We start from the raw sequence: 19,474 nt of genomic DNA on the forward strand, positions 1-19,474 counted from the left end.
TCGGTTTGAATCTGACTGGGGAACCTTATTGAGTCTTTCTTTTCTTAATTTCTTGTCATCTCTTCTATCTGTAACAAAGGTCTAAAATCCCCCCAAAATATACTTAGAATATACAAATTGGTTAACATCAGTGGTATGGCTACAGCTTGAGTAACCTGTTAGACTAGTGTGTGGTAAACAAATACAAATATACTCCCTGCTCAATTTCATAATAAAAGTTGTAAAAGTACATTTGCCCTTGTAAAAGGGCCTCAAGATCAGGCAATATAGTGGGAACTGCCCTTACAATGCCAGTATTGTGCTTCAGTGTTGTTTATTTCCATGTTAGAAAGTTACTCTTTTTGAAATTATCAATCAGTTGCCACAGTTGCAGGGCTTTTTGGTCGTCAGGGGCAGTCAGGGGCAGTTGGCTTTGCTTAGTGACTAATTCAGTCTTGGAGATGAGTGTGTTGTGTCTATTTGATTGCATTTTCTGCGGTGCATGCGAGTTTTCTTTCATCCTCACTGCAGGTTCTGTGCATGCAAGGATTATTACATTCCAGGAGGTGCAGAAGACCACTGGGCTCCTTATCAGTCACATTTGGATAATAATGATAATAATAATGATTTGTGAAATATTTCTAGTACTGAGTGTGAACTTGTTACTATTTAGCATGAAACCATATTCAGCACTTCACTGAATTTAGTCAGTCACAATTGTTGTGATCGGTCGGTATGAGGGTAGCGCATCGTTTGACTGAAAGCGCTGCCAAAGTGATGCACAGCTGACCCGTGCTGACCCGACTTAAACCACTAATGTCGTGTTTTGTGTGTTTCTGTCGCTGTCCTCCTGAAAAACAATCAAAAACGCACATACACCTACCGACGTCATCCTGTCCGCACACATCACGCACGCTTGTCTGGATGGAATGTGACGCCACAGCTCCTTGCGTGAAGTCTCGCGGAGTAAAACACCGGCCATTTTTCTCTGCTTACAGCAGGACACTTTGTGCTTGGGCACTGTAACCGAGATCACTTTTATAAGCCTACAAGTTTTGGCAAGTTTCATTTTGTTTTCTAAGCATCCAAACGTAAGACAAGCTGGGCACAAACCATGTTTGTGTTTACCGCTGCAAAGTTTTTTCGCTGACATCCCTGTCCGGATAGATGCTTGTCTAAACTATCGTACAAATGGAAATGGTGCCTAGCGAGGAGAACCAGTTCGTACCCAAAGAGGTGAGGTTATTACGGACCCAGCCTAGGTCGGAGAATCAACCTCTGACCGTCAGCTGTCACCCTTGTAGACCACACACATTAATAATGGCAAAACTTTTGCATCACTTTGCGAGTTTGTGATCTTATTGTATCATTTAGAGACTAACTCTGAGTTGCTAACAGTTAGCTAAACATGACTTAGACGGCCTATCATGACATGGCTAACTAGCGTTAGCTACAAGCACCATCAGTTTGCGGCTAGTTTCGATGCATCTCAAAGTGAGTTTATGTGGGTAGCTACAGCTTTAGCATAATTATCATTAAGTTATCTAGCCTACTAATTTGGGTTTCTAATAATCAAAATTTCCTGAGCTCTTCTAATACCGTGGCTGAAAATGTGTTCTCCTCCCCAAACAAAGACGGCATTTGACAACATTAGTGAGCTAACTTGCAAGTAACTAGCTGGTAGGATTTGGCTAGATAATGTCGTTAGCCTTTTAAGTCTGGTTAACAGCAACAACTGTAGCTAATCTAGATGTTTTTGAAGTTGCTAAACTAAATGTAAATAGCTACACCAATGGATATGACTGGCGGCGTCTAACCAACATTTACCCCTAATGCTAGTTTTACAAATAAACATACTTTGATTCCATCTTTCCCCCGTTTGCAGATTGTTTTGAATGGAACTTGTAGCTTTACGGTAAACGTTAACGTTAGCTTGTCAAATTCGCAAGCTAACGCTAATGCTAGCTACGGCTGTTGTAGATGCAGGTGTTTGTAACACAGCGTCAGTGTTGATATTAGTTACTTGGGTGCCCCTCACGTTAGAATAAAAATACTCGCCCTCCTAATTTCAACATCTTTGGCGAACTCCGCTGTCATAATGAGCAGTTACGTGGCCTTTGTTTGTATATCCTCCTATGTTTGGCTTGGTAGTTAGCTAACGTTAACGTACAGATGGCAATTTGTTTGCTCGGGTTAACTGATTTTAACACAAACGCCCTAGAGGGTTTTTTAAATTGACATGGCAGTTGTGTTCACATGTTATTTGATACTTATGTGTATCTATAGCGTTATTACAAGTTATCCGAAGTACCAATATTTGATTATGGGTGTTTTTTGTAGCACTTTGGCTGCATTTACGTCAGCTGCCAAGTTATACGTCAAGCATGGGACGTCACCCGATGTTATTAAGGGCTGGTGGGAAAATTGGATTTGATTATGCAGCGCAGCACACTTTCAGTATATTTCATAGTGAAAACAGCTTTTAGATGCCCAACCTTCTAATGGATCTAGTTAAACCCTGCGGGAAAAGCTTTTATTGTTAACATTAAGGATGACCTTCGTTTGTGTGGAGGAAATAGGTTTGTATTATTTACTTATTACTGTGGCAGCAGACTTTAAACACTTCCAACGTAACATTTCACTGATATAAAAAAGTTAAGGTACAGAGTGGTTAGAGGAATTACATCAGATCAGATAGCTGTCTAATCTCAGAATAGCTGTAGTTTGACATTTGGCTTCTGTAAGAATGTTTTTCCATACACTATTACACAGAATTAGAATGGTATTGGACTAACACTAGCATTTCCTTGTGACTGCTGCTACAAACGAATTTCCCCACAGGGATTAATAAAGTACCTCTTAATCTTAATCTTTAATGTCCTCTTTGTCATAACAAGAATAACATATCATTAATTTTTACCAGTTTCTTCCATGAAAAAAATGTAATTCTTTGAACGGCTATGTGTTGACAACTGCTACGTAAAGGCACATGCAAAAAACATACTTCTCACCACAGTTCATATTGCTGTGATGCCAATATGTATGACAAAGTTTGTACTTTCAAGGGTGTTACACATAAGTCTGTTTTGCTCGTACGAGTCACAACAAGCCAGAAACAAACAGCACAGTCAACACGTGATGTTTTCCCCCACTGTTAAAATGGATTTTGTTTCCAGCACTGTGGTTTCCCAGTTTTTCATTTTAAATGTTTTGGTGTCTTTACTGTTAAGCCGCATAGCAGAAAGCTGACAAAGAGCATTGTTCAGTTGCTTTGTGTTTCATTTGTCAAGACATTTTTCCTCAAGTCAGAGTTGTTGTCATTTTGCAGTCAAGCATAAAGCCTCTTTTGTAGGATTCACAGTTCTTTTACTTTCGCTGCCAGGCTGCCAATGGTCTCTGAACAGATCAGAAATTTTGAATAGCTAATGTATTTTGTTGGGCCATGATTTAAAAACAAATACAAAAAAATTTAACAGTACATCATCATCTGTTTTTCCACTGCTCCTAACAGCTTGTGCCTCCATAGATTTACAAGCCGCTGTCACAGCCTGCCAAAAGCATTTTTTGGATACAGTAGTCCATCCAAATTGATGGCTGGTTATTTGTCAGGTTTAGCTGACAAATGTCAAACCTACAATAAATTGTTTTTGAATTAGAACATTGGCTATTTTTCATGTCACTGCCCGAATCTCTAGCCTGTTTTAATGTGTGTGTGTGCCATGTGCAGTTGTACCTCCATTACGTTATATTAATAGTTGTTCATGGATACTGGCATTTCGCAACATTATAGTCTGTCATTATTTTTTCAATCAGATACAGCTGTAAAGAAATACTGCCTGTGCTGTGCTGTACCTGTGGCTTCATGTCAGCACCTTGTGATTATATCCATGGTAAAAATAACCTTTAATCTCATAATACACTCATGTGTTGTCAGCTGCAGCTTCTTTATAGGACCTGTCAGTCACATTTTGTCAAGATCACAAACCTCACAAAGAGGTCACAAACTCTGGATTAACTTGAACATATTTTTGTTATTGTCACTATGTCAGCAACCAAGAGGTTGATCTGCCAAACAGTGCTAGGTGTAGGCCTACAAGTTGGCTTCATTTAGCCTGACTATTGAAGCTGGCCTGTTTTACGACTGTTTTCCTTGTTGTGTGTGTTTATAAGTTGTTCCTCATCCCAAATATCTCCATGTATTATTAGGGTGTGTTTTGGAGTTGCAGACAAAGTATTTTTGATGAAATGAAGAGGATTTCTCAGGTAGATGTGTGTGGTGTGGGAGAGCACGCTCCCAATAAAGCATGGTGTTAAATAGATGCATGAAGCAGCACTGTGATGGCTCTCATACGCAGGCAATGATCAAGACACATTCTTCAATTAAGAGGCAGCTTCAGTGCTGATACCACCCTTACCTTACATAAGAGACATTATCTTAAATAATTTTAGACCATAGACAAATGTATTGGCTGGTAATGACATACTTGAGGTTGTGTTTTATAAAACAGTAATTTCTTGAAACCATAATTACATTTAAGGCTGGGTATCATTCAGAATTTACTTGAGTTTTGGTCCTGTGCCAAAATGATACCTTTCTTTCTTGAGTATAGAACTGTTTTTCTATAAAACAGACCAGTGCATGTTCAGTATTTTCTGAAAATATCTGTACCACAACTTTTCCCTGAATAAAAAACAACATACAATTAATGATTTAAATAAGGCAATATTTGATTAAAAGTAAAAAGATTAAGAATGTGAGCAAAATTTCAGTTTTTACATGCTAGCTACATCGGTGCTTGCTGAGTGAGTTTTTCTGCCATTTTTTGATGCTTGAGATTTTGATGTTAGCTTTCAGTCCGCAACCGTTTGAGCCTGACCAGGTACAGTATGTACTAGACCAATCGGAAAACAAACTACGGGGAGTGTTTAGATGACAAAGGGACTCACTGCCTCTTGAAACTCCAATTCCACTTGAAAAACAATTAACACCGTGTGATTTACAGTTAAACAAGCATGACTCAGCAATTGCATTTAGAAGAATGTCATTGTTAGAGCCACCACATCAATTTTTTTTCTTTATTTAACATTACAAAGGGGTCATACCCATACTAAGGCATGAGGTGAGGTGGTATTTTTCTTTTGTTTACTGGCGTGTTTCTGATAATGACATTTGTTGCAAAGCCGTACAAATATTCTAACAATTTTATTTAAACGCTTAGCTTTTCAACAAATATATGGTGTATTAAAACACACAATATAGAATAAAAATGTTGGAAATATATCATACTAATCTTTTGTTCCTCTTGGTTCTCAGATCCAAAATGCAGCTGAGGAGCCCAGAGTGCTGTGCATAATCCAGGACATCACTAGTGCAAAGACAGTGAATGAAAGACTGACCCTAAACCTGCCTGCTTCCACCACCCTCTCTAGACTTTATGAAGATGTTGCCCACAAAGCAGGATATGTAAATGGAACCTTTGACCTTGCCTGGGGAAATACACCAGACATGGTGAGGACATTAATTCAGTCAGTTTTATTTGTTCCAACATGTGAAAAGGGTTTTTCACATAAATATACTCAGCTCTCAGTATAATTGTGTTTGTCAACAGAGCCTATGATAAGCCTGTCAAAACAAAAGGTTAAATCTGGGTAACAGTTGCATTTCAGAGTTTCAACATGACGCTAAGGTGGCACCTAACTGGTTGTTAAGGAGTTAGCAGTTGTGTAATGTGGAAGGGGTTGTTGCTAGTGATGAACTTCCAGACAATTATCGCCAGACTCTGCATTTCACCTCAGCTCTATGGAGTGGTTTAGTGTCTTTCAGGTGTTTGTTTTGATTTTACGGCCTACGGTGTTGCTGTTTTGGTTTAGCTTCACTGATCTCAATAATCTTATTTTGAGAACTTAGAAAATAAAAAAGTCAGCATTCTGGTTATATTTCTTTTTCTAAATCTTAGCACACCATGGAGCGTCTCTCCTGCGTGACTCCTGACAGCAGTGTCAGCTGAAGAGTCAGTCACATGGGACGACAGTAGAGGAGGTTGTTTCAGCATCCTCAAAAGTAGTTTAGCCAACATCGCTGTGTTCAGTACCGGAGCTGAGAGGTCTGGGTTGCCCTGCCCTGTTTTCACCAGCAGAGGCATTTTAGTTTGGTTTAGACAGAGTATTTCAGGTGAACTTGGTATTTGTAACAGTATATTTGCCTGTGTTTGCAGCTGCTTTTCACTTGTGCGCCACTTCTAATAAGTTTATGTTGGGACACATACAATAGCCCGTGCACCTTCCACACTGTGAGGGCACTGTCACCATTTCATGACCTCAGTGAAGCTGATAGTGGCACAGATATGTTTAAAAATGTCAGATAGGGCCAACTGTTTTTTTATTCATGCTATCAGTGGTCAAAAATGGATTTTGCCTTGCCATTGTTCTCTGCTGCAAAGAAAACAAAGTGTGTAAGAATGGTGTTGTGAGGAGAGCGCTCTCATATTTAGCACAGAAAACTATAGAATGAATTCATTCTTAATGTGTTCTTTCAATGTTGACTGAGTTTGTTTTCTGTTGTCTGTTTATGTACATACTATTCTCTTTTCTTAAATGAGCCCAGGCTAATCCGGTTGCTGACCCAGGCCAAAGCCCAGGTGCTGTGTCTGTTGTTATCTCACTGAGTAGGTCAGTGGATTAAGCCTCTGCCTGTTTCCACTGCAGGAAACACTGCTCGTTCTCAGCTTGTCCGGGAGATAGGCAGCTACGTAGGGTTGTTCACATGTTGGCTTCAAGCTACTTTCCTCGTACGAGTCAATACAGGGAATTTGCTGAAAATGAATTCAGTAGGGGTCTAAGTGTTCTTGTGAGTTCATCCAGTTTGTAGTTTGTAAACTGCTTGTTTTGAATATTTGCTGCTGTTGTTTTTCTGTGTTTTCAAGTGATTGTTGACCTCTGTATAAAAAGCTGTCTGTTCATGTGACTTTTGTTTTTGTTCCGCTTCCCTCTAGGCACCACTGGACCATAACAGTGAGATGTCCCTCTCAGATTCTGGGTTTGAGCCTGGTGGTAAGAGGAATTTCCTCCAACTTACAGACAAAGATGGAGAGCAGCCCCAGATTGCATCGGTGAGTAGTACAGGATTAACAAGATAAATTCCCAGTTTCTTTAATGATATGAAAAATACATTTTTTTTTGTTATTAGGTTTACTACAGATTATTTTTGGTTTTGGAAACTAAAGATATTTTATTAAAAGGTTTCTCTCTGTATGTTTGTGTGTGCAGGATGAATCAGGAACAGCAGATAGCAGTGGACTGGATGACAGTTCCCAGGAGCGTTTTATTGGGCCCTTACCGAGAGACAGCACTGCAGGCTGCAGTGGTGATTACAGCAGTCCATCTTACTCCTACTCGTCCATCCTCAACAAATCTGAGACAGGTGTGTTTTGGTCAGCTGTTTAATATGTGGCATCACTTCTTCTATACAACCCACCTGATCTCTTACTTGTCTCTTGTCCCTGCTGTAGGCTATGTGGGCTTGGTTAACCAAGCTATGACCTGCTATTTGAACAGTCTTCTACAAACACTGTTTATGACTCCGGAGTTCAGAAATGCACTCTACAAGTAAGGAACTATGCTCATAGAAGTGTTAGTGAAGTTTTAGTTGTGCTGTATAACTTTAAAAACTTTTTTATATCATCTGTGCATCTTCAGCTGGGAGTTTGAGGAGTCAGAGGAGGATCCAGTCACCAGTATCCCCTACCAGCTGCAAAGGCTCTTCGTCCTGCTGCAGACTAGTAAGAAACGGGCAATCGAGACCACTGATGTGACGCGGAGCTTTGGCTGGGACAGTAGTGAGGGTGAGCATTTGTGCTTTCCTGTGACTAGACTCAAATGGCATTCCTGTGTGCTTCTGAAAGGAGAGACCATGTGCCTCTGCATCTGTACACTAAATGACACTTTTTGTGTGTTTGTTTTTAGCTTGGCAGCAGCATGACATCCAGGAGCTGTGCAGGGTCATGTTTGATGCCCTGGAGCAAAAGTGGAAGCAGACAGAGCAGGTAGGAGAAAGCAAAAAGTTTTACTAGACCTCTGACAACAAAAATTCAGCAGCCAGTCTGACGGCTCTCTCCCACCATGGAAACAAAAGATCTACTGTGGGAAAAGTGAAATGGGCCACTAAGCCCCAGGGTTAGCTGTTTCTTATCTCAGGAGTGAGCTATAAACTGCAAACACTCAGTCCAGTGTGCGTATATGCGGCCATGTGACAAAATCAGTGCATGTGATTGAGCATTAAAAATAACAGAAATAATACACTACAACAATTGATTGGTTTACTTCTTGGAATTAACATTTTAAGTGGGAATTTGAAGATGAAAATGGTGATAAATGGGTAATAGTAACACTGTTTTCTCCAACTCAAGATGACATGGAGATTTTGCATTCCTTTAAGCCTCAGTACAGACTTTAGATAAGCATAAATTTGTTATTCATGTGGGTTTACTGCTAGCCTGTGAGAACAGTTGTTCCGTTGAGCCGCAGAGGACGTTGTACAGTTGTTTTGAGTCTGTGTAGGTCTACCTATGACTTGTGAACTGATGTTATATATTGAGATCCCCTTAAATGAAAACAGCATGTTACTGTGCTAGCTCTGTGCATTTACAGGTACACATTCTTGTTTTACTATAGTTGTGAGGACACCCATTGACATTAAAAAAAAGCATTAACTAAAAAGAGGCTGGCTTTCTCAGAATCCACCACAAAATCCCTCAGAAAACACAAGCTGAAGCTTTTGGAATTGCTATCGCTGTCCCCTGACCTGAACATCAGTGAGAATCTGTGGGTAGATCTTAAACACGCTGTGTTCACAAGACAGCTTAAAAATATCTCAGAGCTTCTGCTGGAAGGGTGAGTGAAAGTTCTTAAATCAAGAATCGAAAGACTCTTAGCTGCTACAAAAAGTGTTGGCAAGCTGTGATATCTGCCAAAGGAGGGGTTACTAAGTGCTGACCTAGTAGGGTGCCCATACTTTGGCACATGCCGCAGTTACTGTTTGATTTTTTTCTAAAGAAAAAACGAGTAAGAAAGAGTAGCAGCGCATTTATTAGATTCCTGTGAAAATTACATAAAGGTAAATTGACAAACACTTTTGTAGAATGCTGAGGATTTATTGAGCCAGTATGCTAAGCTAGTAGTTCGCTGTGAGTCCAACACCTGATGCTGACAGAAAAAAGTTAAGACTGATGGAAGTTGAGCTGCAGTGAGCTTGACATCATATAGCTGATTTTAATCTGTCCGACACTGCTGTCACACAATAATTCTACATTGGTGCCTGCTTTAGTAAGATATAGTAGCAGGGAAAGCAAATTTCATAACCCAAACAAGTGCTATATTGTTACAAATGAAACATGGCTGAGGAGGCCTGACTGTCATACCTCTCTGTCCTAAGGCTGATCTGATCAACCAGCTGTACCAGGGGAAGCTGAAGGATTATGTCCGTTGTCTGGAGTGTGGCTATGAGAGCTGGAGGATTGATACTTACCTGGACATCCCTCTTGTGATCAGACCCTTCGGAGCAAGCCAGGCCTATGGCAGTGTGGTGTGTGTCTATCTACATTTCATTCCTTTAAACATTTAACACATTGGCAGCAAAGACTCCAACTACACTTAACGCTCACTCACTTTTTGGGATTCACAGCTACTTAAAAGCTGCGTTGTATTTCTGTACTTGCAGCTCATTTTGATATAGTTTATTACGATAGTATTTAGGCGTTCCTCTAAATGTAACTGAAACTATAATTTTTCTGCCACAGGAGGAGGCTTTGCAGGCATTCATCCAACCTGAAACTCTGGATGGGCCCAACCAGTACTTCTGTGAACGCTGCAAAAAGAAATGTGATGCCCGGAAGGTGAGAAAACTGAAAACGTGACGTGGGAGTCGTGTTCAGAGAATACAGTGTTCTGCTCCTGACCTGTCTGATCCTGTGATAAATGCTTCTCTGCACAGGGTCTGAGATTTCTGCACTTTCCCTACCTGCTGACACTACAGCTGAAACGGTTTGATTTTGACTACACCACTATGCATCGCATCAAGCTTAATGACCGCATGACTTTCCCTGAGGAGCTTGACATGAGTCCATTCATTGATGTGGAAGATGAGGTGAGAGCAGAAATGGCAGAACCTGCGTCCATCAGTATTTCAGATAACATCACATTAGTGGAACTTCAGAGTAGTGAACATTTTTGGGTTAACCCAAATATTTCAACTACTTGACATGATTATAAGCTATGATGAGAAAAAGAAAAATATGTCACATGCTCCACTTTTATGTGCTTTTTCATTATGTTGTTATGTAATCCATCAGGTGTTGATATTCTCAAATGTTAAATCCACTACTGTGCTTCCTCCAGGAATATGTAACATTCAGGTTGCCTCCCTCTTGGTATATATTAATACCTTCTCAATACGAATATATCTAGTAGTGCGTGAACAACACCTGACACCTCTGGGCCATTTTTTTTTATCTTTTGGTGCTTCTGTTCAGTAATGTGGAACAAGGAGCAAGCTCATTGAACAAACACCTTTGAGTCCATAAAGGTATCACCCGATGGGTTTGCTCTTATGGTTCTCTTATGGCTCTTTTTACTGTTGAAATGTTATCATGTAAAAAGAAAACATGTGGAGCAAGCGTGTTTGACACATTTTCCTCCTGAAGCTACTCACAGTATTTGTATCATATAAATGAAAGTTGACCACTGTGTGTAGTCTTATTTTTAAACCCTTGTCTATTGTTGTTTTTGAAATTGGCCTCCCCTGTAGAAGTCGCCACAGACAGAGAGCTGCACTGACAGTGGAGCGGAGAATGAAGGCAGTTGCCACAGCGACCAGATGAGCAATGATTTTTCCACTGATGATTGTGTGGATGAGGGCATCTGCTTGGACAGCACCGGCAGCACAGAGAGGGTGTTGAAGCCAAAGGTGATCATCTTGATCACTCACTATATCGATATTGCTGATTATTGTTGATTTCCTTGGTTAGCTAACTGTATGTGAAAGGAAAAATCTGCATAAATAAGTGGGGAAACATTCTTGATGCATATGTTTTCATACTGAACTTGAGGGGCCATTGAATGATGAGCTCTTCTAGAGGCTCATCGTCACACTCTGTATTGATTTTTTTCTTTATGTTGTCTCCCATCTTTGGTTTCCATCCTTTAAATGTTACTGAACAACCGTCTGCTGGCAGAAAAAATTGTAAAGTGATGCTTGTAACAGGAGATGTCTGTCTCTCATTTATAATGTGTAACGCACTTCCTAGACAATGGGTCAATTGAATGCCAAACTGACTTTTCTCTGAGCATGCTTTCCACATTTGTACATTTGTATTTCCTTTGCTATTGTCAGCTTCAGTTACAACTAGGTTGTTATCTGAACAATAAGATTTTCCCCTGTCATATTCTCAGAGTTTGCTGACCTTTGAGCTGTTCTCCGTCATGGTCCATTCTGGGAGCGCTGCGGGTGGCCACTACTACGCCTGCATCAAATCCTTCAGTGATGGCCAGTGGTACAGTTTCAACGATCAGCACGTTAGCAAGGTCAGCCTCAGCCCTTGAGTAACCGGTTTTGTCCTCTTGAAGCACTTAAATGTCAGGCAGAGTGACTCACCAGACTATATCAGTGTTAGTCATCCGTTTGTACTCTTACTAAACTAAGCAAACAATGTCCCTCATTTTAACATGCTGTTTATTTACATGGTAATATCTGTTGTATCATTGTCAGCATGTTTCTGTGTATTTCCGTTGGGCAGATCACCCAGGATGATATCAGGAAGACATATGGGGGGTCCTCAGGGAGCAGAGGCTATTATTCCAGTGCCTTTGCAAGGTCAGTTGTCTCTCATATCTGTCTCCAGCACTCCGTGGGTTCATCCACATTACATTTTTACAGTACATTGCCTCAGAGAATAGAATAGCAAAGAACTGGAACCTGTTATTTACATCTGTGCTAAAAGGGGGAAGCAAGAGAGTTCTGGTTCATTGTACTTCTATGTTCCTGTTGAAGGAATAGGCAGCTATTCTTAGGACGGGCAAAACAATATCCTCTCTCCATGTATTCCACTACATTCGTTAACAGGACATCTTTCTTTTTCTCCCGACAGCTCTACAAATGCATATATGCTGATTTATAGATTGAAAGATCCCTCAAGGAATGCAAGTAAGAAATTCATTAAATTAAATCTGACACAGTTAATAACAACAAACACAAACACTCTGTTTCTGTCACTTTGTTGGTTCTCTCGTGTCTTAAATTCAACATCAAAGTTCCTGCTCAGTGTAAAAGGATAGCATTGGTGGTTTTCCCATTTTTTTAAAGAATTAATCATCTTCTCATACCTGCTGCACATGAAAAGAGGGTCAAGTGTCATTTATGGAAAGATCACTTTACTGACAGTTTTGACCTGGCCCTGCTTGCACTCCCTCTTAACTGAGGTATGGAGTGTTAGTAGTAGCAGACATTGCACTGTGTCATTCTTGAAAAAAAAATCTCTTGGGTTTTATGCTTCATGGGACATCATTCAATGCCATTATGCTCATTGTGGATAATTTTTTTCCGAGCTCTCAATACTGTATGATAGAATAGATTGAGCCCTTATTCTGTAATGTGATTTAATGTGTACTCTGTTCTGTGTGCAGAGTATTTAGCTGTGGAAGACTTCCCAGAGCACATAAAGAGTTTGGTTCAGAAAGAGAAAGAGTCTGAAGAGCAGGAGAAGAGACAGAGGGAGATTGAGCGCAATACCTGCAAGGTACGTGGTCCTTTGGCTTGGTTGAGATCCACTGTTCTGCTTCTGGAAAAGGATTAGTTAATAAATTGTTTTATTTTTCTTATTAAGTCTACCTTTTTTTTTTTTTAATCTTTTGCCCTTTACTGTTAGATCAAGCTTTTCTGCATGCATCCTGTAAAGATGATGATGGAGAGCAAGCTGGAAGTGCACAAGGACAAAACTCTCAGAGAAGCAACAGAGATGGCCTACAAGGTTTGTTTGCTGACTGGTTTTCTTCTCCATCTGATTTTCAAACAACATGGCTTATCGGATCAATGTGTCTCGGTAGTAAAATATTGATTATATTATAATGTTGCAGTGTCGTTAAATTAATTACGAGAGGATTTCTAAAAGAAGGTTTCTACTTGCAACCCCTGTACCACACAACAACAATGTAACATTGACAAGAATTAAGATTTGGAAAAAAGTTATAATGATAAGCACACAAAATATACAGTGCAGAGTATTAGGCTAAGGTATTTTTATAAAGATAGTACTTCCATTACTGTTGTGGTAATTTGTATATTCTGTGCCTCAGCTGATGGAGCTGGAGGGAGTTGTCCCTCTGGATTGTTGTCGCTTGGTCAAGTATGACGAGTTCCACGAGTACCTGGAGCGCTCCTATGAAGGCGAGGAGGACACGCTGATGGGTCTCCTGCTGGGAGGAGTCAAGTCCTCATACATGTTCGACTTGCTGCTAGAGACCCGGCGGCAAGACCAAGTGTTCCAGCCTTACAAACCTGGAGGTCAGTAGCCTGCTGCTCTCAGTTCTGATAGTTGGTACTGAGTGTAAATAGACTGTACACTAATGATGGAAGATTCTACTCTAATGATGGTTAGAGTGCCAGATAAAATAATTGCTTTATATCTTTATGGGTGTGTGTCTGATTTTCTACAGAGGTGATGGTGAAGGTTCATGTTGTGGATCTAAAGAGTGAGACCATCGCCTCTCCAATCAGTGTTCGGGCATACCTGAACCAGACGATCACTGAATTCAAACAGCTTATTGCACAGGTTTCCGACTCTACTCAGTTTCTCCACTGCTCTTTTCCCTTTCAACAACAACAAAAGAAAATTATTTAAAATAAATTGAGAATCAGTCCTGCAGTCTTATGTATGCGTTTCTTCCCAGGCTACAGGACTATCTGCAGAAACCATGCGTGTGGTCCTGGAGCGCTGCTATAATGACCTCCGGCTCCTCTATGTTCCAAACAAGACGCTGAAAGCTGAGGGATTCTTCAGGAGTAACAAGGTCTCTTAATTTTCTTTCAATTCTGACTTTTGTAATTCCATGTGTTTCTGTTGCATTATGACAATTTTGTGTAAAAAATGTAATATTTGGAGAATTTACAATTAAGCTTAAAAGCCCAATGAACACTATCAAGTTTAATTTTCACCTGTTTTGTGTTTTGTTTTTTGTCAGGTTTTTGTAGAGAGCTCTGAGTCAGCTGATCATCAGGTTGCTTTCACTGACTCAGTCTTGTGGAAACTGTTGGATCGTCACGGAAATACGATCAGACTCTTGGTCTTGCTCCCTGAGCAGTCTCCTGGTACCTTGGCCAACAGAACTCTTTGCCAAAAAGTGGGAGGTGACTCTGATGTGCCCTTTGATGGGTCAAAGGGTAACAGGAAATCTGTTGAGGCTATACTCGAGGAGAGCACAGAGAAATTAAAGAACCTGTCTCTGCAGCAGCAGCAGCAGCAGGGCTCCAGCACCAGCGACAGCCAGAAAAGCTCTGACGCCAGCGACTTTGAACATATCGAATCCCCAACCCAAGAGGCCGACTCAAACTCTTCACTCTGCGTGGCCGCAGACAACAGAGAGTTAGAGAACCGGATCAGGACTACAGCTGGGAGCAGCGGCGGTGCTTCCTCTGACCCCGAGAACCACTTTGCCTGTGAGGAGCGCTCAGACTCTGAGGTGAACAATGACCGAAGCACCAGCTCAGTGGACAGCGACATCCTGAGCTCCAGCCACAGTAGTGACACACTGTGTAATGCAGACAGCGGGCCCATACAGCTGGCTAATGGCCTGGACTCACACAGCATCACGAGTAGCCGACGCTCCAAAGCCCACGAGGGCAAAAAAGAAACCTGGGACACTGCTGAAGAAGACTCTGGAACAGATAGCGAGTACGACGACAATGGAAAGAGCAAAGCGGAGGCTCAGTACCTGTACTTCAGAGCAGAACCTTGTTCTCAGGATGACTCCTCATGGGATGCACAAAAATGTAATTTCTTTAAATTTATAATGCAGTTTAAAGCATTTTTAAAATAAAAATTGGTAGAATAACACTGTTTTTTTGCAGAACAACCTCCTACAATTAAAAATCAGCAAGCTTGATTAAATTATTAGAGAAAAGAAGGGGGAGAGTAACATGTTCATCAGATGCTTTTCGTCTTTGAGGGGAATAATTCTGACAAACATCTGTTGTTTCTTGTGATCTGTCTCAGGTTTAGTTGTTCATGTGGACAAGAGAATAACATTAGCAGCATTTAAACAGAACCTGGAGCCCTATGTAGGAGTGACCTCGACCCAGTTCAAGGTGTTTCGGGTGTACGCCAACAACCAGGAGTTTGAAAGCGTACGGCTCACTGAAACACTCTCATCGTTCTCTGACGATAATAAGGTGAGGATAAATATTCTGCATTTATTTATTTGATTATGGCAGTTTGTGTGAAAGTGAGCTAATACTTGAACTAAGACATAACTTTTTACTTTACGTAGATAACGATTCGACTAGGACGAGCACTGAAAAGGGGTGAATACAGAGTTAAAGTGTATCAGCTACTAGTGAATGAACCAGAGGTAAGAACTGAATTAATTTTCTGTCACAATAAATATACAGGGTTTTGTTTAAAAGGACCAGACTATGTCAGAGATGTAATAATCCAGTCATGGTGTTTTCTTGTTTTTTTGTTTTTTGTTTTTTGTTTTTTTTTCAGCCCTGCAAGTTCCTCGTGGACACGGTGTTTGCTAAGGGCATGACTGTCAGACAGTCCAAAGAGGAGCTTCTTCCTCAGTTGAAAGAGCAGTGCAAGCTTGACCTCAGCATTGACAGGTAAGGTTTTGATTTAAATTATTTGACACATAATAAGGTGAATCACACATTTGAGAGCATAACATTCATCTTCAAATACAATGTAGGTATATATATAACAGTTTATTGTTGACATAGAGAATAATCGAAATCCTTACACAAGCGTGTACAGCTGTGTTTTGGTTTTTTAAAAAAGGGTATAAATTTACATATATGTGTGTGCTCAGGGTTCGTCTCAGGAAAAAGACGTGGAAGAACCCAGGCACAGTGTTTCTGGATTACCATGTCTATGAGGAAGACATCAGCATCTCCTCCAACTGGGAAGTTTTCCTGGAAGTCCTTAATGGTAACATCTGCTCTGTAGTTTCTTTCAAACATTTTACAATGGTAATTGTAGAGGTAATTGTAGAGTACATTTTTTTTGTACCTCAGACCTTATAAATTAACTCTAAAGCTGTATTCCCAATAACCCCTATGTTACTTTTTTTTTAACTACTTGCAATAAAATCCCTTAAAGCCATTTTTCATTTTGGCATGGGTGAAATCATCCATTGTTTCCAGAGATTCAAGACTCATCATACTGATAAAATTTATTTTATTTTATTTTTCTTTTAAACCCCATGCCATGAAACTACAAATGCCAGCAGATAAATGTAGTACCAGGAAGCAGACTCAGAATGCAGCAAGTGCAGCGCGTCTTCCATTTCCCTCTGAAGTTTCAGGTGAAGTTAAGTACAGTAACTGTGGAACTTGATCCAGGGTCTTCTTATCTGTTTTCCAGAACCAGAGAAGATGAAGTCCATGTCGCAGCTGGCTGTTCTGACCCGGAGATGGAGCCCAGCTACAATGAAGCTGGGGCCTTTTCAGGAAGTGATTCTGGAGAGCAGCAGTGTAGAAGAGCTTAAGGAGAAGGTGTGTTCATGTTACCTTCATCCTCTGCCCTCCCTCACTGAAAACGCTGCTGTTCAACCTCGCTACCTTTTATTCATTAATTGAGAGAAATTATATTTTGCTTAGTGTTAGGGACAAACCACTGTGAAGGATATTTATGGCAATTTGTTACTGACTTCTTTGTCCTTTTTGCAGCTTAGTGAAATGAGCGGTATTCCTCTTGAAAACCTGGAGTTTGCAAAGGTATGTGAATTTCATTACCTCAAACAGGACCTAAGTTTTCACGTTAATTTACTGATAAGCCTTCTTTCTGTTGCGTGCAGGGTAGAGGAACATTTCCTTGTGATATTTCTGTGTTGGAGATCCATCAGGATCTGGACTGGAACCCCAAAGTGTCAACTCTTAATGTGTGGCCTCTGTACATCTGTGATGATGGAGCTGTGGTCTTCTACAGGTAAATAAAAAAAACAAACATCATTGAAACCCAGGCTTATGTCTCTGTCATCTCAGACTCAGGACTATGGTCAAGCAGCCTCGGCCATAATGTGTCATAAATATTTTTAGACTGTGAATATCTCCTAGTATTTATTCATCTGAACATAAATTAATTACACTTCATCAAAAACAATATATTTTGCTTTTAAACATGTAAACATGCAAGTGTTACAGTTATTTGAAGAAGGAATGTAATAACTAATAAAAGGTGATAAAAGAGGGGTTCAGTTGTTGGGATAATGATATTAATAAGACTACATCACAATTACTGCATCACAGTCTCTTAGTATTATCTCTTAGTATTCAATTTTAAATATTTGTGGCTTGAGGTAAAACATTGTTGTGACCTTTGTCTGTGCAGGGACAGCACAGAGGACCCCATGGAGCTGTCGGAGGACGAGCGCAATGAGCTGATGAAGAAGGAGAGCAGCCGTCTGCTCAAGACTGGACACCGCGTCAGCTACTCGCCACGCAAAGAGAAAGCCCTCAAGATCTACCTGGACGGAGGCCCTGCCAAGGACCCTGGGCAGGACTGAGGCACAGAGAACCACTCCTGGTTATTTGGATCATCTGGCTGCTGTAGCATAGCAGCCGGGCTTCGGGTCTCCGTCTCAGTGTCGTGACCTGAACATCAAGCAGCGCTGTGAGATGTGCTCTCACCCTCCACTCTGAGCCCCAGGACAGGCTCAGAAACCCAATTGTGCACTATAGTGTATTGTACTGTAAAGTTTAAAGGGAAGTACAAAAGCTATTCAATACAGAAAAGAATCAAATACTGTATAGAAAAATCAATTGAACGTAAAAGCTCCAGAGATGGATGCAGAGATGTTAGGACTGTGAAACTGGGCTGGAAAGCATCCATCCTCTCTATTCAAGTCTCCCGTCTCATCTACATCAGTCTCTTTCACTCTCCTCCCTGTCACTGTGTGTTTCTCTTCCCATGTTGGACATAGTGTTGATTCTCATTCATCTGTGACCATCTTTTAAGTCCATATGCTCACACCTTTTGAGCACAGCTCTGCTAGAGAAATCGTTCTTATTTCAGGTTGCTCACCTTCCTTTAATAGTACACACAACCAAGAACTACTTATCCAGCCTTCCCCAGTCTCACCTCTTCTGGTCGAGGCTAACCTCACTCACTCTCTCAGTGACTTTGACAAGCTGAGGCGTTGTTCATTCACAAGATTTGACGAATCCCAAAAAAAAAAAAAAAAAGCAACAATTAAGAATTTGTAAAATGGAGGTTGTTTCTGCTCCTATAATGCCAGAGTAATGTGTTGTTATGGGTCGTTCTTATTGCTGCTCTTTGTGCTTTATAGGAGCTTTGCCCCTGTTACATCACTTCTACTAGATTTAGTGAGACATAGGCTATTGGTCCTTAAATACAGAGTACAATGAAACAAAACCAAGTAGACTACGTTGAGAATCTCCTTGTTTTGTTTTTGTTTGTTGTAAATTATTTTGCTCCAGACTTGATCGTTCAATTAGGTCTCATAAGGCACCAGGCACACATCTGTTGTCTGTATTAACCTTTAATTTAGAAAGTGGATTTCTTTGACTGTTTTTGTTGCACCATGTGAACTGGGTGTACATCTCTAGTGTCATCCATGTGTGTGTGTGTGTATTGTGGTGTCGTACTGAGGGGGAGGGAGCTCTCTGGGTTTTTTGGCAGAAAGCGTGAGGTTGTTTTTGGCGCTTCTACCTGCTGCTGCTGCTGCTTGATAGACTGACACCAGAGGGTGTAGAAAGCCCGCTGGACTCCTCAGTCTGCCCGGGCAACTGCTCTGAGGACTGAAGCTCAGCATCCCGGCCCGTCTGGGCTCCTGATGCTGTCACCAGCTATTCACTGTAGAAATGCCAATATCTGAAGAAATTCTTTTTTTTTTGTTGATGTTTATTTCTTTGAGATTTAAATCCTGTGTGAAAATAGTTTAAGATGATTTTAGAAATGAATTAAAATGCTTTTTTTCATAACAGTTTTCTGTCACTGTAAATTAAAGTGGCTTAAATTAATTAACTTCAAGTTAAATTTGTATGACAAACACTCTTTACATTTGCAAGAACAGGTGTTTTTGCAAACTACAGTAAGAGTAGAAGCAGAAGTGTAAGAGCAGACGGTAAACTTAGCAGTTGAAAGTTAACATCCATCACAGGTATATACAGGTATATTCACACACACGTCAGGTGTGGCTAGCATTAGTATCGCACCTTTCAGCCCAGATATTGAAATGGTCAATCACATTGCTGTACATGAAAGACACA

General features: G+C 40.6%; 1 protein-coding gene across 3 annotated transcripts; it reads left to right on the top strand.

The window, feature by feature from the left end:
- Nucleotides 1-965: 965 nt before the first annotated feature.
- On the top strand, nucleotides 966-19,186 carry usp47 (ubiquitin specific peptidase 47). Of its 3 annotated transcripts, XM_041034899.1 has the most exons (29): nucleotides 966-1,215; nucleotides 4,186-4,242; nucleotides 5,294-5,488; nucleotides 6,972-7,088; nucleotides 7,246-7,399; nucleotides 7,488-7,584; nucleotides 7,675-7,820; nucleotides 7,942-8,021; nucleotides 9,410-9,559; nucleotides 9,774-9,869; nucleotides 9,968-10,120; nucleotides 10,781-10,939; nucleotides 11,425-11,556; nucleotides 11,769-11,845; nucleotides 12,120-12,175; nucleotides 12,655-12,767; nucleotides 12,897-12,998; nucleotides 13,324-13,531; nucleotides 13,684-13,799; nucleotides 13,918-14,037; nucleotides 14,209-15,016; nucleotides 15,240-15,415; nucleotides 15,514-15,594; nucleotides 15,732-15,847; nucleotides 16,054-16,172; nucleotides 16,608-16,738; nucleotides 16,913-16,960; nucleotides 17,041-17,171; nucleotides 17,574-19,186. In XM_041034899.1, exons 1-29 carry the CDS (start codon nucleotides 1,171-1,173, stop codon nucleotides 17,746-17,748), a joined length of 4,158 nt encoding a protein of 1,385 aa, XP_040890833.1. In that variant the 5' UTR covers nucleotides 966-1,170; the 3' UTR covers nucleotides 17,749-19,186. The 3 variants fall into 3 exon arrangements, with proteins under 3 accessions (XP_040890833.1, XP_040890841.1, XP_040890850.1); XM_041034907.1 differs by lacking the exon at nucleotides 4,186-4,242; XM_041034916.1 differs by lacking the exons at nucleotides 966-1,215; nucleotides 4,186-4,242 and adding an exon at nucleotides 2,484-2,558.
- Nucleotides 19,187-19,474: the final 288 nt, after the last annotated feature.

Source organism: Toxotes jaculatrix, chromosome 1, assembly GCF_017976425.1.
Source record: "Toxotes jaculatrix isolate fToxJac2 chromosome 1, fToxJac2.pri, whole genome shotgun sequence".
Classification (NCBI taxonomy): Eukaryota; Metazoa; Chordata; class Actinopteri; family Toxotidae; genus Toxotes; species Toxotes jaculatrix.